The following is an 18,066-nucleotide window of genomic DNA, read 5'->3' as shown; positions in this document are numbered from 1 at the left end:
ACAGTCTTCTTGGCTTATTATATTTATCTCTTCAGACGAAGCTTAGAGGAATACCACATACTTTGCCTACCATATTTTAAAATCAGAAGAATATGACCTTTGATTTTCTAAAAGCAACAATGCTTAACGTATTAAAATTTGCTATTACCCCCATTAATTGGACACTCTGAAAAACCAGTCTGGGGAATTCCCTGGTGGTCCAATGGTTAGGACTCTGTGCTCTCATTGCCAAGGGCACAGGTTCAATCCCTGGTCAGGGAACTAAGATCCCGCAAGCCACGCAGTGTGGCCAAAAAAACCAAACCAAAACCAAAACCAAAACAGTCTGAATCAATGAGAAGCTCTTAAAATCTAGAGCTAGAACACTCATATAAAATAAAAAATTTTTAATTGTGGTAAAAATACACAGAACATAAAATTTACTATTTTAACCATTTTTAAGTGTACAGTTCTGTGGCATTAAGTATATTGATGTTGTTGGGCAATCATCACCACCTCTGTCTCCAGAACTTTTTCAGCTTTCTCAAATGAAATTCTCTGCTTGTTAAACACTAACCCATTCCTACCCCCACCCCCAGCCCCTGGCAACCACCATTCTATTTTGTCTCTATGAATTTCACTATTCTAAGTATCTCATATAAATAGAAACATAATGTTTGTTCTTTTGTGACTGGCTTATTTCACTTAGCCTGCCTTCAAGTTTCATCCACATTGTAGCATGTGTCGGAATTTCCTACCTTTTTAAGGCTGAATAATAACTCCACTGAATGTATATAACACATTTTGTTTATCCATTCATTGGTTTATGGATATTTGGGTTGTTTCCACCTCTTGGCTATTGTGAATAATGCTGCTATGAACATGCGTGTACAAAATTCTATGAGTTCCTGCTTTCAATTCTTTTGCAATATACACCTAGAAGTGAAACTACTGGATCATAGAGTAATTCTGTTTAACTTTTTGAGGAATCACCATACTGTTTTCCAGAGCAGCTGTACCATTTTCTATTCCTACCGACAGTGTACATGGATTCCAGTTTCTTGACATCCTCACCAACATGTGTTATTAATGTCTGCCTTTTTCATTACAGCAGTTGTAAGGGGTATGAAGTGGTATCTCACTGTGATTTTTATTTGCATTTCCCTGATGACTAGTGATCAGTATTTTTTCATGTGCTTATTGACCATTTGTATATCTTCTTTGGAGAAGTCCTTTGCTCATTTTATAATGGGTTGTTTGCTTTTTTGTTGCTGAGATGTAGGAAATCTGGATATATATTTTCTGGCTATTACTCCCTTATCAGATATATGATTTGCAAATATTTTCTCCCATTCTGTGGGTAAATCAGCCAAATTTTATTCTTAACTTAGTCACTAACTTGACATGATTAATGGGTCAATTTCTTTAGACTTCAGTTTTCTCGAATATAAAGTGAGGATAGGGTGTCCCTGGTGGCGCAGTGGTTAAGAATCCGCCTGCCAATGCAGGTGACACATGTTCGAGCCCTGGTCCGGGAATATCCCACATGCCATGGAGCAACTAAGCCCCTGTACCACAACTACTGAGCCTGCACTCTAGAGCCCGTAAGCCACAACTACTGAAGCCCTTGTGCCACAACTAGTGAAGCCCGCGCACCTAGAGCCTGTGCTCTGCAACGAGAGAAGCCACCATAATGAGAAGCCCGCTCACTGCATCTAGAGAGCCCGCACGCAGAAATGAAGACCCAAAGCAGCAATCAATCAATCAATAAAATAAAATAAAATAAAATAATAAAAATAAAGTGAGGATATTAGACTAGATAACCCTTAAGGTTTCTTTCAGTTTCAAAAATCTACAGAACATAGTACTTAACAAGTAAGTTAATATGAGGAAATAAACATTTCCACCACTACTCTCCTTCCAGGCAAATCTGCTTATGCTATTCAGTAGGCTTGGCAAAAATCTTACCATAAAGGTAAATCCTTAACTAAGAAGGCCTAATAATTATACTTTGAATCACATGGATTGAATTCTGCCAGGCTATCTGAGAATTTTGTAAAATATGTGATAAACTGAAGTTTGTTGCCATATATATATATTCCAATATAAAGAAGAAAAGTGTATAATCGTTACCTTTCAATCAGTAACTTCATTATCTCCTTATTTTCTTGAAAAAGGCAAATGAAGTTGTTTGGCAGGGAAAGATAGTTACATAAATGTTCAAAATGGCTTGTTCCAGTAGCTGCAAATAGAGAAGAAAACAGTTTTGCATATAATAACTAAGAGTAGATCCTATAGGAGAGTAAGCAACAGTAGAGCTTAAAACAAAAAAGGCACGAGATGAAAGAGTTCAATTTTGCTAGGTACATAACCTGTAAGAAGTAAATAAGATGGCACATGGAAGGGATCCACAGAAAATGACATAACTGAAAGTGGAGTCAGGCGACTCCTTTACCAAAGTGGTCACAATTTCTCGATGTTTCAGTTTTACCATCTGCAAAATGGGGTACCTGTGTGATATACTTCATGGGGTTATTTGTGAACGTTAAATGACAAAAATAACATGGGTAGCTCTGGAAAAGTATAAGGCAGTACAGAGACATAAGATGATTTTATCACTGAGAGATGGATTTAAACACTAACTTAATCATCACTGAAAATGATTAGGAAGGGTAAATTATTCTCTCAATGGTGCCTGGACAACTAGCTAAATAGAGATGCTATTCAACAAACTTTTAGAGAGTAGCATAACATGCAGGCACCCCATGACTTGTGCCAGGCACTATGAGGTACAGTAAACTTTAAGTCTACCTTTAATTCCTACATTAAAATCAGATTTATGTGTAATTATGGCTATTTTGAACTTCAAGGCCTCATGTTTCACATTAAAAAAATACTTGAAAGGGGGCAGACAGCAGAAGCAAGAAGAACTACAATCCTACAGCCTGCAGAACGAAAACCACAATCAAAAAGTTAGACAAAATGAAAAGGCAGAGGATTATGTCGCAGACGAAGGAACAAGACAAAAACCCCAGAAGAACAACTAAATGAAGTGGAGACAGGCAACCTTCCAGAAAAAGAATTCAGAATAATGATAGTGAAGATGACCCAAGATCTCGGAAAAAGAATGGAGGCAAAGATTGAGAAGATGTAGAAACGTTTAACAAAGACCTAGAAGAACTAAAGAACAAACAAACAGAGATGAACAATACAATAATTAAAATGAAAAATACACTAGAAGGAATCAATAGCAGAATAACTGAGGCAGAAGACCGGATAAGTGACCTGGAAGACAGAACGGTGGAAATCACGACCACAAAACGGAATAAAGAAAAAAGAATGAAAAGAAATGAAGACAGCCTAAGAGACCTCTGGGACAACATTAAATGCACCAACATTTGCATTATAGGGGTCCCAGAAGGAGAAGAGAAAGGACCCAAGAAAATATTTGAAGAGATAATAGCTGAAAACTTCCCTAACATAGGAAAGGAAACAGTCAATGAAGTCCAGGAAGTGCAGAGAGTCCCAGGAAGGATAAACCCAAGGAGGGCACACCGAGACACACAGTAATCAAATCGACAAAACTTAAAGACAAAGAAAAAAATCAACAAGGGAAATATGACAAATAACATACAAGGGAACTCCCATAAGGTTATCAGCTGATTTCTCAGCAGAAACTCTGTAAGCCAGAGGGAGTGGCACAATATATTTAAAGTGATGTAAGGGAAGAAACTACAACCAAGAATACTTTACCCAGCAAGGATCTCATTCAGATTTGACAAAGAAATCAAAAGCTTTACAGACAAACAAAAGCTAAGAGAATTCAGCACTACCAGACCAGCTTTGCAACAAATGCTAAAGGAACTCCTCTAAGTGGGAAAGGGACTAGCAACTTAAAAAATAAAAAACCTTGTACATACATAGACTGCTGTACCAAAACTGCATGGGAGGGCTTCCCTGGTGGTGCAGTGGTTAAGAATCTGCTTGCCAATGCAGAGGACATGGGTTCGAATCCTGATCCGGGAAGATCCCACATGCTGTGGAGCAACTAAGCCTGTACGCCACAACTACTGAGCCTGTGTTCTAGAGCCTGCGAACCACAACTACTGAGCCCATGTGCCACAACTACCGAAGCCTGCACGCCTAGAGCCCATGCTCTGCAACAAGAGAAGCCACCACAATGAGAAGCCTGCACACTGCAATGAAGAGTAGCCCCCACTTGCTGCAACTAGAGAAAGCGTGCACGCAGCAACGAAGACCCAATGTAGCTGAAAATAAATAAGTAAAACAACAACAACAACAACAGAAAGACTACATGGGAAGAGCAAAACCAAAACTTACGATAGATACACATACAAAAAAGAAAAAGCAACCCAAACACAACACTAAAGATGGCCATCAAAACGCAAGAGAACAAAAGAAGAAGGGAAGAGAAAAGACCTACAAAAACAAACCCAAAACAATTAAGAAAATGGCAATAGGAATACACATATTGATAATTACCTTACATGTAAATGGATTAAATGCACCAATCAAAAGACACAGACTGGCTGAGTGGATACAAAAACAAGACCCATATATATGCTGTCTACAGGAGACCCACCTCAGACCTAGGGACACATACAGACTGAAAGTGAGATGGAAGAAGGTATTCCACGCAAACAGAAATCACAAGAAAGCTGAAGTAGCAATACTCATATCAGACAAAATAAACTTTAAAATAAAGACTGTTATAAGAGACAAAGAAGGACACTACACAATGATCAAGGGATCAATCCAAGAAGAAGATATAACAACTGTAAATATATATGCACCCAACATAGGAGCAACTCAATATATAAGGCAAATACTAACAGCCATAAAGGTAGAGATCGACAGTAACACAATAATACTGGGAGACTTTAACACCTCATTTTCATCAACGGACAGATCATCCAGACAGAAAATCAATAAAGAAGCACAGGCCTTAAATGACACATTAGACCAGATGGACTTAACTGATATTTATAGAGCATTTCATCCAAAAGCAGCAGAATACACTTTCTTCTCAAGTGCACACAGAACATTCTCCAGGATTGACCACATGCTAGGCCACAAGGCGAGCCTCGGTAAATTTAAGAAAACTGAAATCATATCAAGCATCTTCCGATAGCAATGCTATGAGATTAAAAATAAACTATAAGAAAAAAAAACACAAACACATGGAGGCTAAACAATATGCTACTGAACAAACCAATGGATCACTGAAGAAATAAAAGGGGAAATCAAAAAATACCTAGAGACAAATGAAAGCACAACGATCCAAAATCTATGAGATGCAGCAAAAGCAGTTTTAAGAGGGAAGTTTATAGCAATACAATCTTACCTCAGGAAACAAGAAAAATCTCAAATAAACAACCCAACCTTACACCTAAAGCAACTAGAGAAAGAAGAACAAACAAAACCCAAAGTTAGTAGAAGGAAAGAAGTCATAAAGATCAGAGGAGAAATATATGAAATAGAGACAAAGGAAGTAAGAGCAAAGATCAATGAAACTAAAAGCTGGTTCTCTGAAAAGATAAACAAAACTGATAAACCTTTAGCCAGACTCATCAAGAAAAAAGGGAGAGGACTCAAATCAATAAAATTCGAAATGAAAAAGGAGAAGTTATAACAGACACCACAGAAATACAAAGGATCATAAGACACTACACGTGGTTATATGCCAATAAAATAGACAACCTGGAAGAAATGGACAAATTCTTAGAAAGGTACAGTCTCCCAAGACTGAACCAGGAAGAAACAGAAAATAGGAACAGACCAATCACAAGCACTGAAATTGAAGCTGTGATTAAAAATCTTCTGATAAACCAAAGTCCAGGACCTGATGACTTCACAGGCAAATTCTATCAAACATTTAGAGAAGAAAGAGCTAATGCCTATCCTTCTGAAACTGTTCCAAAAAATTGCAGAGGAAGGAAAACTCCCAAACTCATTCTATGAGGCCACCATCACCCTGATACCAAAAGCAGACAAAGATACCACACAAAAAAAGAAAATTACATGCTGGGACTTCCCTGGTGGCACAGTGGTTAAGACTCCGTGCTCCCAATGCAGAGGGCCCGGGTTTGATCCCTGGTCAGGGAACTAGATCCCACATGCATGTTGCAACTGAGAGTTTGCATGCCACAACTAAAAAGCCCGTATGCGGCAACTAAGGAGCTGGTGAGCTGCAGCTAAGGAGCCCACCTGCTGCAACTAAGACCTGGCACAACCAAATAAATAAATATTAAAAAAAAAAAAGAAAAAAAAAGAAAGTTATAGGCCAATATCACCGATGAACATAGACACAAAAAGTCTCAACAAAATACTAGCAATCTGAATCCAATAGTACATTAAAAGGATCACACACCATGATCAAGTGGGATTTATCCCGGGGATACAAGGATTTTTCAGTATCTATAAATCAATCAGTGTGATATACCACATCAACAAATTGAAGAATAAAAACCACATGATCATCTCAAAAGATGCAGAAAAAGCTTTTGACAACATTCAGCACCCATTTATGATAAAAGCTCTCCAGAAAGTGGGCACAGAGGGAACATACCTCAACATAATAAAGGCCATATACAACAAACCTATAGCTAACATCATACTCAATGGTGAAAAGCTGAAAGCGTTTCCTCTAAGACTAGGAACAAGACAAGGATGTCCACTCTCAGCACTTTTATTCAACATAATTTTGGAAGTCCTACCTATGGCAATCAGAGAAGAAAAAGAAATAAAAGGAATCCAAATTGGAAAAGAAGAAGTAAAACCGTAACTGTTTGCAGATGACATGATACTATACACATAAAAAATCCTAAAGATGCTACCAGAAAACTACTAGAGCTCATCAATGAATTGGTAAAGTTGCAGGTTACAAAATTAATACACAGAAATTTGTTGCATTTCTATACACTAACTATGAAAGATCAGAAAGAAAATTCAAGAAACAATCCCATTTACCACTGCATCAAAAAGAATGAAATACCTAGGAATAAACCTACCTAAGGAGACAAAAGATCTGTACTTGAAAACTATAAGACACTGATGAAAGAAATCAAAGAAGACACAAACAGATGGAAAGATATACGACGTTAGTGGATTGGAAGAATCAATATTGTCAAAATGACTATACTACCCAAGGCAATCTACGGATTCAATGGAATCCCTATAAAATTACCAATGGCATTTTTCACAGAATTAGAACAAAAAATCTTAAAATTTGTTATGGAGACACAAAAGACCCCGAATAGCCAAAGCAATCTTGAGAAAGAAAAACGGAGCTGGAGGAATCAGGCTCCCTGACTTCAGACTATACTACCTATAGTCATCAAAACAGTATGGTACGGGCACAAAAACAGATATATAGATCAATGTAACAGGATAGAAAACCCAGAAATAAACCCACACACCTATAGTCAATTAATCTACAACAAAGGAGGCAAGACTACACAACGGTGGAAAGACAGTCTAGTCTCTTTAACAAATGGTGCTGGGAAAACTGGTCAGCTACATGTAAAAAAATGAAATTAGATGGTTCTTTAACACCATACACAAAAATACGCTCAAAATGGATTAAAGACCTAAATGTGAGAAAAGATACTATAAAACCCCGAGAGAAAAACATAGGCTGAACACTCTCTGACATAAATTGCAGCAATATCCTTTTCGATCTGTCTCCCATAATAATGGAAATAAAAACAAAAATAAACAAATGGGACCTAATTAAACTCAAAAGCTTTTGCACAGCAAAGGAAACCATAAACAAAACGAAAAGACAACCCACAGATTGGGAGAAAATATTTGCAAATGATGTGAGCAACAAGAGATTATTCTCCAAAATTTACAAACACCTCGTGAGGCTTAATATCATCAAAACGAACAACCCAATCAAAAAATGGGCAGAAGACCTATATAGACATTTCTCCAAAGAAGACAGATGAGAAGATGTTCAACATTGCTAATTATTAGAGAAATGCAAATCAAAAGTACAATGAGATATCACCTCACACCAGTCAAAATGGCTATCATCAAAAAATCCACAAACAATAAATGCTGGAGTGTGGCGAAAAGGGAACCCTCCTACACTGTCGGTGGGAACGTAAATTGGTACAGCCACTATGGAGAACAGTATGGAGGCTCCTTAAAAAACTAAAAATAGAGCTACCATTTCACCCTGCAATCCCACTCCTGGGCATATATCCAGAGAAAAACATGCTCCGAAAGGATACACGCACCCCAATGTTCATTGCAGCACTGTTTACGATAGCCAAGACATGGAAGCAACCTAAATATCCATCGACAGAGGAATGGATAAAACAAATGTGGTACATATATACAATGGAATATTGCTCAGCCATTAAAAAGAATGAAATAATGACATTTGTAGCAACATGGATGGACCTAGAGATTGCCATACTGAGTGAAGTCAGTCAGAGAAAGAGAAATATCATATGATATCTCTTATATGTGGAATCTAAAAAGAAATGATACAAAGGAACTTATTTACAAAACAGAAACAGGCTCATAGACTGAGAGAACAAACTTACGGTTACCAGGGGGGAAGGGTGGAGGGAAGGGATAGTCAGGGAGTTTGGGATCGACATGTACACACTGCCATAATTAAAATGGATAACCAACAAGGACCTACTGTATAGCACAGGGAACCCTGCTCAATGTTACGTGGCAGCCTAGATGGGAGGGGAGTTTGGATACATGTATATGTATGGCTGAGTTGCTTTGTTGTGCACCTGAAACTATCACAACATTGTTAATCGGCTATATTCCAATATAAAATCAAAAGTTAAAAAAAAGAAGCAACAAAAAAACCACACCTCAATTTGTCACTTTTCACTTTTTAAAATCTGAAGAACCCAGTTTATGAATAACATACAATTGAACAATTTTAACATCTGAAAGCAAAACAAGTACATTTTTGTACATGTACAAAATCAGTACATTTACTGACATCCAAATAAAATCAGATATTTACATAAATATGCATCTAATTCTATAATCTGTACATCACCATAGTCAATTAGCTGTGACCTAAACTTTTAATAAGTTTTCATTTTTGCAATGCACTTTAAGTCTTAACTTGCTAGAGTGAAAGATTACATACATTTCCTACATTTTGAAAGAAATCAGAAATTACCTTGAATTTCAGGTGGCGAAGGAACTCCATTTAAGTAATGGAAAAACAAAGCAGAACACCTCAGGAAAGGCATGATTCCAGCTCTGACATTCCTCAACAGATGCCAACCAGAGTGCATTTCTTTCAAGGCACTGTGAAAGAGAAAAATGACAACTGGGAAATGTAACTAAAAAATGGTCATTCTAGTTATAGCACAGTGAGAAAACAGACAACTACAATTCGGAATTGATAGCACGTTGGCTTAAAAGGTATGGGTAGCCCTAACTATTACAGGATGTCAGGTATAATTGGTGATACACCCTCTAATGCTGTTATTAAAATTTGTAAAAGTTATACAGCTATATAAAGAGAAAATTTGGAAAATAAAAAAACTATCCACTATTCTATAACCTTATATCAGCAGGTATTACTTTGGAAAACTATTTTCATACTAATCTGTCTTACACAGTTGTACTTGTAACATATAAAATTTAAAATTAACATGATTTTCAGATCATAAACCATAATTTTATTGGAATTTTAATATTCTGGATAACATCAATCATAACCTACACTAAATTACTTCCCTGTAAGCAAACTCTTAGATCGCTTTAAATTCTTTGCTAATATAAATAATATCAGTGTACATCTTTATGTCTGTAGGTTTTTCTATATGTTGGATTATTTTGCCAGTGTGGATTCTCAGAAATGGGATAACTTAGTCAAAGAACAAACAGTATGGTTCTTGACATACACTGTTAGAAAGCCAAGTGAAGGGACTTATCTGGTGGCGCAGTGGTTAAGAATCTGCCTGCCAGTGCAGGGGACACGGGTTCAGCCCTGGTCTGGGAAGATCCCACATGCCGCAGAGCAACTAAGCCCATGCGCCACAGCTACTGAGCCTGCGAGCCACAACTACTGAGCTGGCATGCCACAACTACTGAAGCCCACATGCCCTAGAGCCCGTGCACTGCAACTACTGAGCCCACGTGCCACAACTACTGAAGCCTGCGTGCTGCAACTACTGAAGCCCGTGTGACTAGAGCCAGTGCGACTAGAGCCAGTGCACCACAACAGAAGAAGCCACTGCAATAAGAAGCCCGTGCACCACAAGGAAGAGCAGCCCCCGCTCGTCGCAACTAAAGAAAGTCTGCACGCAGCAACGAAGACCCAGCACAGCCAAATATAAAAAAAAAAAAAAAAAAAGAAAGCAAGCCAAGTGAAACTGTCATAACCAAATCACAATGACTCCAATAACATGAGGTTCTAAGAATGTCACTGCACTCCTGCCAGCCCTGGGTATACCTTAAAAATGTGTGGGAAGTGCTGTATATTACTCCTCTCTCAGAGATTTCCAATCATGTTAGTATATTAAAAGTTGAGAAGTCCTGCAGGTCACTCCCCCATCTCTTATTTTTAACATGTCAACAGACAGCAACTTCCCTTATTTAACAAATGAATTCGTTTTTCATACTACCACCTCCTAATATTTGGGGAACTGCCTATCATGTAAAGATTATGACCTCACCTTCCTGTATACTGGTGAAGTGTTTTATACAAAGCAAGAACTGCTAATTCTTCTTCCCCAGAAGCATTTTCTTGATCCATGCCATTCTCTTCTGAAAGATAAGGCAATATTAGTATTCTGCATTTGCCTACTAAGTGGACTGATGACCACACCATTTAAGCACTCAAATATATTCATACACTCACGTGTAATATGAAAATACTCTCACAAAACACACAGAACTTTAATCCCTCAGGTCGGAACACAGTATTGATCTCCATCCTAACAAGGAGCCTCTTAGGGAGAGGAAGCTAAAGTGCTTCAGGGTGCCAGGCAGCAAGCGGTGAGTAAAATCTGCTAAATATACAGTCTGTGGTACTCAAATATTACTAAACTTATGAAATAAAAAAAATAAGTAAAAACATTCCCATCACTAAGGTTTTTAACAGAAGGGAAATTGTTTCAAAATTTTTCACATGAGGATAAACAGGATTTTACTGTTTATTTTACTAATTACTACTACAAGTAGCCTAATTATAGTTTATATATTACTCTCATCCAAGCACCTTTTCCTTTAATACTTTTTTTTTAAACTGAAAAAACTCCAGTACTTCCTTCAAGAATCTGACAAAAAGGAGTTACCTGTACGTGAGGTAAGTAAGATCTGTATGATGTGTGCCATAGTAACCAGATGGAAAATGTGAAGGTCCCCAGTGCCAAGGCTGATCCCTGAAAAATCTTGACACTGCAATGCCGGGAAGGCGAGCACCAAGCCCACCTGGATACCAAATACAGAAGGTCAGAAAGAGCACCTTTCCTTTCACAGCTGAACACGTTTCCATTTTCTTAATGTGATCTCTTTGTGAGCTCAGTCCCTCCCCTTAAGAAATCTTTGTTCTTAAAGGGTACACATGTTAGAAATTCCACTAGGATTGACTAAAGAAAATTATTTAGAGCGTTATTATTTCATTTGATGGGCATTATTATTTCATTTATCCACTGATTCCCCTATACATAGTTTATTGTTAATAATAACAAAAAAAAAAACTTGAAATCTTTCTAGGTAGTGAGCAATGGAAAAGGCATGAGTTTTGGACCCACAAAGATCTAGGTAAGAATCCGAGATCCTCTTATGAACCTTTTAGACAATTCCTTTGAGTCTCAGTTTCCCTGTTGGTAAGCTGGCGATAATATACATGTTTTTAATACCTCAGTAATAAGGATGTAAGGACTAAATGAAGATGAATGGGAAAGCAGTCAGGTACACAATAAATGCTAGCTCCCTTGTTAGCCTCCTGCTGCCTGTATGGTGGTGTCAGTGGTGGTGGTTTTCAGAGGAGCAATGGGAACAATAACAATGGCTGACATTTACTAGGGACACATTGCTCTAAGCTCTTTACATTGATTATCCCATTGAGTTTTGACACAATTATATCAGGTAGGTATTAACCAACTTACAGGCACAGAATACGATGCCCAAAGAGATTAAGGAGGCAGCACTTGGGGCTGCTGTGCGTGGCAGTACCCTCAGTGTCCTGAGTAAGGGGACCTGGTTGAGGTGGGGCTGAACTTCAGCCACCCACTGCCTGGCCAGTGCTGACCTGGCACCACCCGCACCTGTTCAGAATACATAACTTTCCCTAAATCACACAAAGAGACTGTTGCTAAGTAGTGTTACCAGAGGGCTGTATCTGCCCCAAAGCACTGTATGGGTTGGCAGCAGCCCTTACATTACTAGTGTTTTTTACTTCTCTATAGTGAAAAGCATAGAGAGGTTACATTACTGACCTCAGCCACAAGACAAAAATAAGACAGACTGGATTAGACACCCAGGTCAAGTCTCTCAACTGGATTCCTTAACATTTTCTTTTTGAGGATCTTCAGAAAAGAATTATACTCAGAAGTAGTAAGAATAATAGGTGATAATTCCTCTTGTCTGCCTCTGCATTACTCATCAAGTCTAAGATAAAGCTATATAATATGATAAAAATTTCAAACACAAATTACAAGATACCCACCAATAAATGAAACATGTCGATATCTAATATGCATGGAAGGTCTCCGTGGTTGTCACCAGGCACCAAGGCTAATGTTTAAAGAAAAATACATAAGCACATATTATATGTCAATGTAAGTATTAAATTATTTTTAAAATGCATATAATCTAGTTTAAATTTATTTTTTGCAAGCTATATATGAATTCATGAGCTAGAACTTGTATATAAGACAAACAGTATTACCAAAATATTTCTTCCAAAATGGAGGGAAGTTTCACCACTAAAAACAAAATTACAGAAGATGAGAAATTATCATAACATATGGTACATGTATTAATACTCACATGCAAAAAGTTTACAAAAGTGTCCTTGTACCACTGAAAGTGATGCCACTGTCCAATGTGCTGCAGCAAATCTCGTTAGTGACCTAAGACAGTCATCCTGAAATAGAGATGACAAAATTAACAAAGAAGCCAGCATATGAAGTAGTTCTCCTCTTTCAGGAATGTTACAAAGCACAGCTAGTTGAAGTAAAGCTGGATGCACAATGAAATCTCTAGATGGTATGGAACTGAATCTATGACATCTTTAATGGCATGTCTCTAACATGGAATGCATGGAATGGAAAATATCTAATTGTATGATGAATAAAACAAGGCTATCTCCTGTTACCATGCTGCTAGTTCTCTGTGGAAAAGTTAAGAAGGACACATGCGTCAAGACAGACAACAAACAAAAGAGACTCCCAGGAATGTGATGCAGTATTTCTTTATATTTAGTCTAAATAAATACTCTAAAATGTGGCAAACACTTCAAATACTGGGGAAATTACGTGCAAGAAGATGGTTATACAAATCAGGGTGTCTGTAAACATCAAACTGTTATGGAGACTATGTAGGAACAATGAGAAAACTCTTAATGTAAAGTGAAGAACAGAGTAGAAACAAAACTACATGTAAATATCTATTATAATAAAGTATAAACATGCTAATGAAAAAGACAGATGGGTGATTGACTTAAGTTTTTTCTTCCTGCTTAATTCCCTATTTTCTAAATTTTTTGTAATGTTGTTTGGTTCAATAGATATTGAGGACCTACCATACGCTAGTCTTGGTTTTGAAGATCTCAAAATGAAAACTCACCCCCCCCACCCCCTGCTCTCAAGGAGCTCACAGCCTTGAGGGTGGGAAGGAAAAGAAAAGGGGGGAGGGGACAGCTAAAGGAGGCAGTATCACAGATGAGGTATACCCCACTTCATGGCTCAGAAATTTCCCAGGGAAGGCAAAGCTTGAAGAACTTCTTAAAGAGAAGTCATCTGCTTAGGGCACTCAAATAGAGGCAAAAGTCTGGGACTAGCATTTGGGGACCAGTAATGATTCTGCAATCCTGGCCCATGGATGTGGGGATTGGCAGGAGGTGAGTGACAATGGAGAAGTAACATTTAAGAGATATGATCAGGGTTACTTTTTAGAGAACCTCTCTGATAATATATTAGGAGAGAGTGAGATTCAGGGTAGAGACAGTTACAATAATCTAGGCAAGAAAAGATATAGGGGCTGAACCAAATCAGTAGAAGTAGGAATGGAAGAACTAGGACAAATATGCAGGAGAGACATTCAACAAACTCTGCTGATCAATTGGATATGAACATCCAGACCAAATGATGCATCCAAAAGGACTTGCAAGTTTCTGGCTTGGTCACTGGATGGACAGTGGTGACATTAACTAAGACTCTAAATATAGGAAGAAAAATTAATTTGGATTGTTCAGTTTGAGGTATCTTTAAGAGATCCAGGTGAAAAAAATGGCACTGAGGTAATAGATCTGGTTTAGAGATAAACAGGTGGGAATCATTTGGATATAACTGGAATCAGAGACATAGATGGGGCTGACCAGGGAAGAGTATCAGATGATTGAGTCATGGGCCAAACTCTGGGGGTTTAAAATAACATTTACAGCACAAAGGAGGGAAAGCAGACTGAGAAGGAGCCGCCAGAAAGATAGGGAGAAAACCAGGAATGTCACAGAAATCAAGAGAGAAAATGAGCTTCAGAAAGAAGTAGTTATCAGAATTAAGTAAATAGAATGTCAAATAAGGGCTGAAAAATGCCCACTCACAATGATAATGAGATCATTTGGTGAACTTGGCAAGAGGTGTTTCCGAAAAGTGAGAGAGTGTTGGCGAGGGGTGGTGGTGGTGAAGCCAAACTGCAGGGAGTTGAAAAGTGAAGAGTTAGCAAGAAATTGGAGCCAGAGTATACATTATTGTTTAAAGATGTTTCGCTGTGTATAAAATTTCTCTTAGGATGTGAAGTGAAATTAAAAACTGTAGGTGCTATTTATCTGTAAACATTTTTCATTGCATGGTGAAATAAGCTTTAAAATCGCTTGCTTGGTCATAAAAAGGAATGAAAAAGCTAGGGTGATAGAAGATAATATTGAGGGCAAGAGTAAGAGGAATAATGGAGCACACTTGTGAACAGGGCAAGTGCCAGGAGTGAAAGAGGTAGAAGAAGGGATAACTGATGGAGAGGGGATGGATTCCAAACAATAGATGGAAAGATAAGCCACTTTACCCGGAGGTCCCTTATCCTCTGATATAGGAGGGAAAGGTCAGTGGAGAGGTACGTAAATTTGAAAAGCAGAAGTCAAAAAAATAGAATGAGTTCATCCCTAATGGCTATATACTTTAAAAAATTAAATTTCTCTTATGAACGTAGAAAAAAACTTAGATAAAATATTAGCAAATCAAATATAATCATATATAAAAAGGATACTCTACATGACCAAGTTGGGATTATTTCAGGAATGCAAGGTTCCTTTAACAATCAATATAAACAGATTACACAAAATCATATTAGCAGAAAAACAGATGAAGAGCCGACAGTGTGCCAAAGAGGTAGAGTGAAGTACACAGAATCAAGAAAATGTGTAAGAACTGCCTTAAAAACCAGACAAAGTAAACTCTATTCTATACATTTGTGATTGCCTTTTCAATATCAGCATACTTATCAACTCTTATTTACTGTAGCAAAAGAATGTCACAGTCAACACTGATAGTCATATCGCAATCCATCATATATCACAGTTAAGAATACAGGGTACTGCTATTCTGCTGATTTACCACAAAGATACAATTCAGGGCAGTTTTAATACCAGGGTCTACTCCTAGATATTCCAATGTAATAAGTCAAAGTGACCAGGTATCTGTATTTTTAAAAAACTCCAAAGAGTTAGGGCTCTTACATCAGTGGTTCTCACTCCTGGCCTCGGGGGTGGGGGAAGCTTTTAAAAAAATATTAATGCCTGGGGCCTATCTCCAGAGACTCTGATTTAACTGACCCATAGTAGGGCCTAGGCACTTCTAAAAGCTCCCCAGGTGATTCTACGTGAATAAAATTACATGCACTTTTATGATTATAAGTTTGAATGGTAAGTAGTAGAAGAAGCTGACACTAGCTACATTGTAAAAATTAGCAAGCTTTAATTGTATATTCCTTCACTTTTCTAGGCATTAAATGTACTGTTTTGACATTAATTTGTACTTATTTACATGTTGCTTATAATGGGTAGTCAAACGTGGTAGAGGGTATGTTCTGATCTCTATTTCCAACTACGGCACTAAACATTCAAGAACAAGCACTTTGTTTTTAGTTCCCCATCCCCCCATTTTTTCACATGTTTAACCAAAAGAGATGAAGTCTATTTAAAAGAAAAATAATGAAAAATTAAATTATAAACATTACGTCTTGGGCTTCCCTGGTGGTGCAGTGGTTGAGAGTCCCCCTGCCAATGCAGGGGACGCGGGTTCGTGCCCCGGTCCGGGAAGATCCCACGTGCCACAGAGCGGCTGGGCCCGTGAGTCCGGAGCCTGTGCTCCGCAACGAGAGAGGCCACAGCAGTGAGAGGCCCGCGTACCGCAAAAAAAAAAAAAAAAAATTACGTCTTCAGTATTGTTACAGAAAATGGGTTTTACCTCAAAAGGAGTGAACCTATGCTTAAATAACCATTTCAGGTTTTTTGGATTAAAAAAAGCAGAACAATCTAATTTCTACTCCACCATTCCATGAATTGAGTAAACTGATAACTTACCAGTCTGCAAGGCAAAGGACTGAACAACGGTTTATCTTCATCATTTAAAATTCTTTCTGAGGATTAAAAATGGTAAAGATGGTAAATTTTATGTTTTGTACATTTTATTACAAGTTTAAAAAAAAAGTAAAAAAAAAATTGTTTCTCCCGAAAGCACAATATTGTCAGGTTTTGAAATCTTTAAGTCATTTCACAAGAATTAACTTTGGATAAGTAAAAATGAGGAAATATTCCCTTAACTGACAAGAAGCTATAACCACCACTAAAATGAGTTCTCTGTTGCTGTGGTTAATTTATAAACTGTCAATCTAATATTCTGCCAGTACACTACATTTCCTGCTTCAAAGTCTTTATATTATTTGATATTGTTGCCCACTTTAAACATCTCTGTTTAAATACAGGATTCTACACACAATTCATGTCAATGTATGCTTGAGATTTAAAGACACAACTCTGAATCTCTTACCTATGCTTTGGATGGTGTACGCACAACTACCCCAGCACATTATGGGGACACGGGGATCCTCTTCATTGGGATGAACCTTTAGTCCCACCTTATAAGTAGCAGTTCCAAATGTTGTTAGCATTTCTTTTATGCTTTCAGAATAAGGATTCCTGAAGTGAACATGTACAGGATTAGCTCAAAACAATGTGCTCACATCAATCAAAGGGCTCAGTTTCTTAACAGCTATTTTCTATGTTGGAATTGAACCACTGAAACTACCTAAAGATAGTTGTACGAAAAGGGGGAATGAAAGATATGCAAACGGTCCCTGCCTGAGAGGGATTATGCTCTACTTGGGTTGGCAGCAGTGAGGCACAGGCCTGAAAACAGGGTATTAGGGTGAAGGTCTACACACTGAACTATTGGATCCTGGACCTCTTCCCCATCTCAAGAACATCAGCAATGTGTACCCACTGCCATAGATTTTAGTTTCTCCAGTGAATAATTCTCAGGAAAAGCCGTTTTTACACATTGACATTTGGGGGTCCCAAGTGAAAGACTGGCGGGGGCCTGATCACCTCGTTGTGAGGCTCATAGGTCTGCAAGCTCCAACCTGCCCACCAGGTATCCAGTGAGCTTCCTAGTGCCTTGTTCTTGAAATCACCCAAGGACCAATAAACATTTAAGAAAAGAATCAAACATCAAAGACATAAACACCAAAACAAACAAGCAGAAAAAAGGAACTCAGGGAAAACGGAGACAGGGTAGAAAACAACAATTTATAAAAAAATTAGGGGACTTCCCTGGTGGCGCAGTGGTTAAGAATCTGCCTGCCAATGCAGGGGACATGGGTTTGATTCCTGGTCCGGGAAGATCCCACATGCCG

At 38.0% G+C, this 18,066-nt stretch overlaps 1 protein-coding gene across 4 annotated transcripts in view; it reads right to left on the bottom strand.

Moving 5' to 3' along the window:
- The window catches only part of UBR2 (ubiquitin protein ligase E3 component n-recognin 2), a gene marked incomplete at its 5' end in the record, with an annotated part of 114,459 nt that overhangs the window by 5,536 nt on the left and 90,857 nt on the right, over positions 1-18,066 (bottom strand). For 3 of the 4 annotated variants that reach the window (XM_079713355.1, XM_079713357.1, XM_079713356.1), the window contains 8 exons: positions 2,113-2,221; positions 9,161-9,291; positions 10,668-10,758; positions 11,289-11,424; positions 12,665-12,732; positions 12,988-13,084; positions 16,736-16,791; positions 17,202-17,350. In XM_079713355.1, the coding sequence (XP_079569481.1) occupies positions 2,113-2,221; positions 9,161-9,291; positions 10,668-10,758; positions 11,289-11,424; positions 12,665-12,732; positions 12,988-13,084; positions 16,736-16,791; positions 17,202-17,350 (837 nt within the window). Of the gene's footprint in view, positions 1-2,112; positions 2,222-9,160; positions 9,292-10,667; positions 10,795-11,288; positions 11,425-12,664; positions 12,733-12,987; positions 13,085-16,735; positions 16,792-17,201; positions 17,351-18,066 lie in introns of all 4 variants that reach the window. The other variant, XM_079713354.1, reaches the window with a different exon arrangement.

Source organism: Hyperoodon ampullatus (genome assembly GCF_949752795.1).
Source record: "Hyperoodon ampullatus genome assembly, chromosome: 10".
In the NCBI taxonomy this organism is placed as follows: Eukaryota; Metazoa; Chordata; class Mammalia; order Artiodactyla; family Ziphiidae; genus Hyperoodon; species Hyperoodon ampullatus.
Note: the sequence above shows the minus strand (reverse complement) of the source record. Positions and strands in the feature narration are given on the sequence as shown.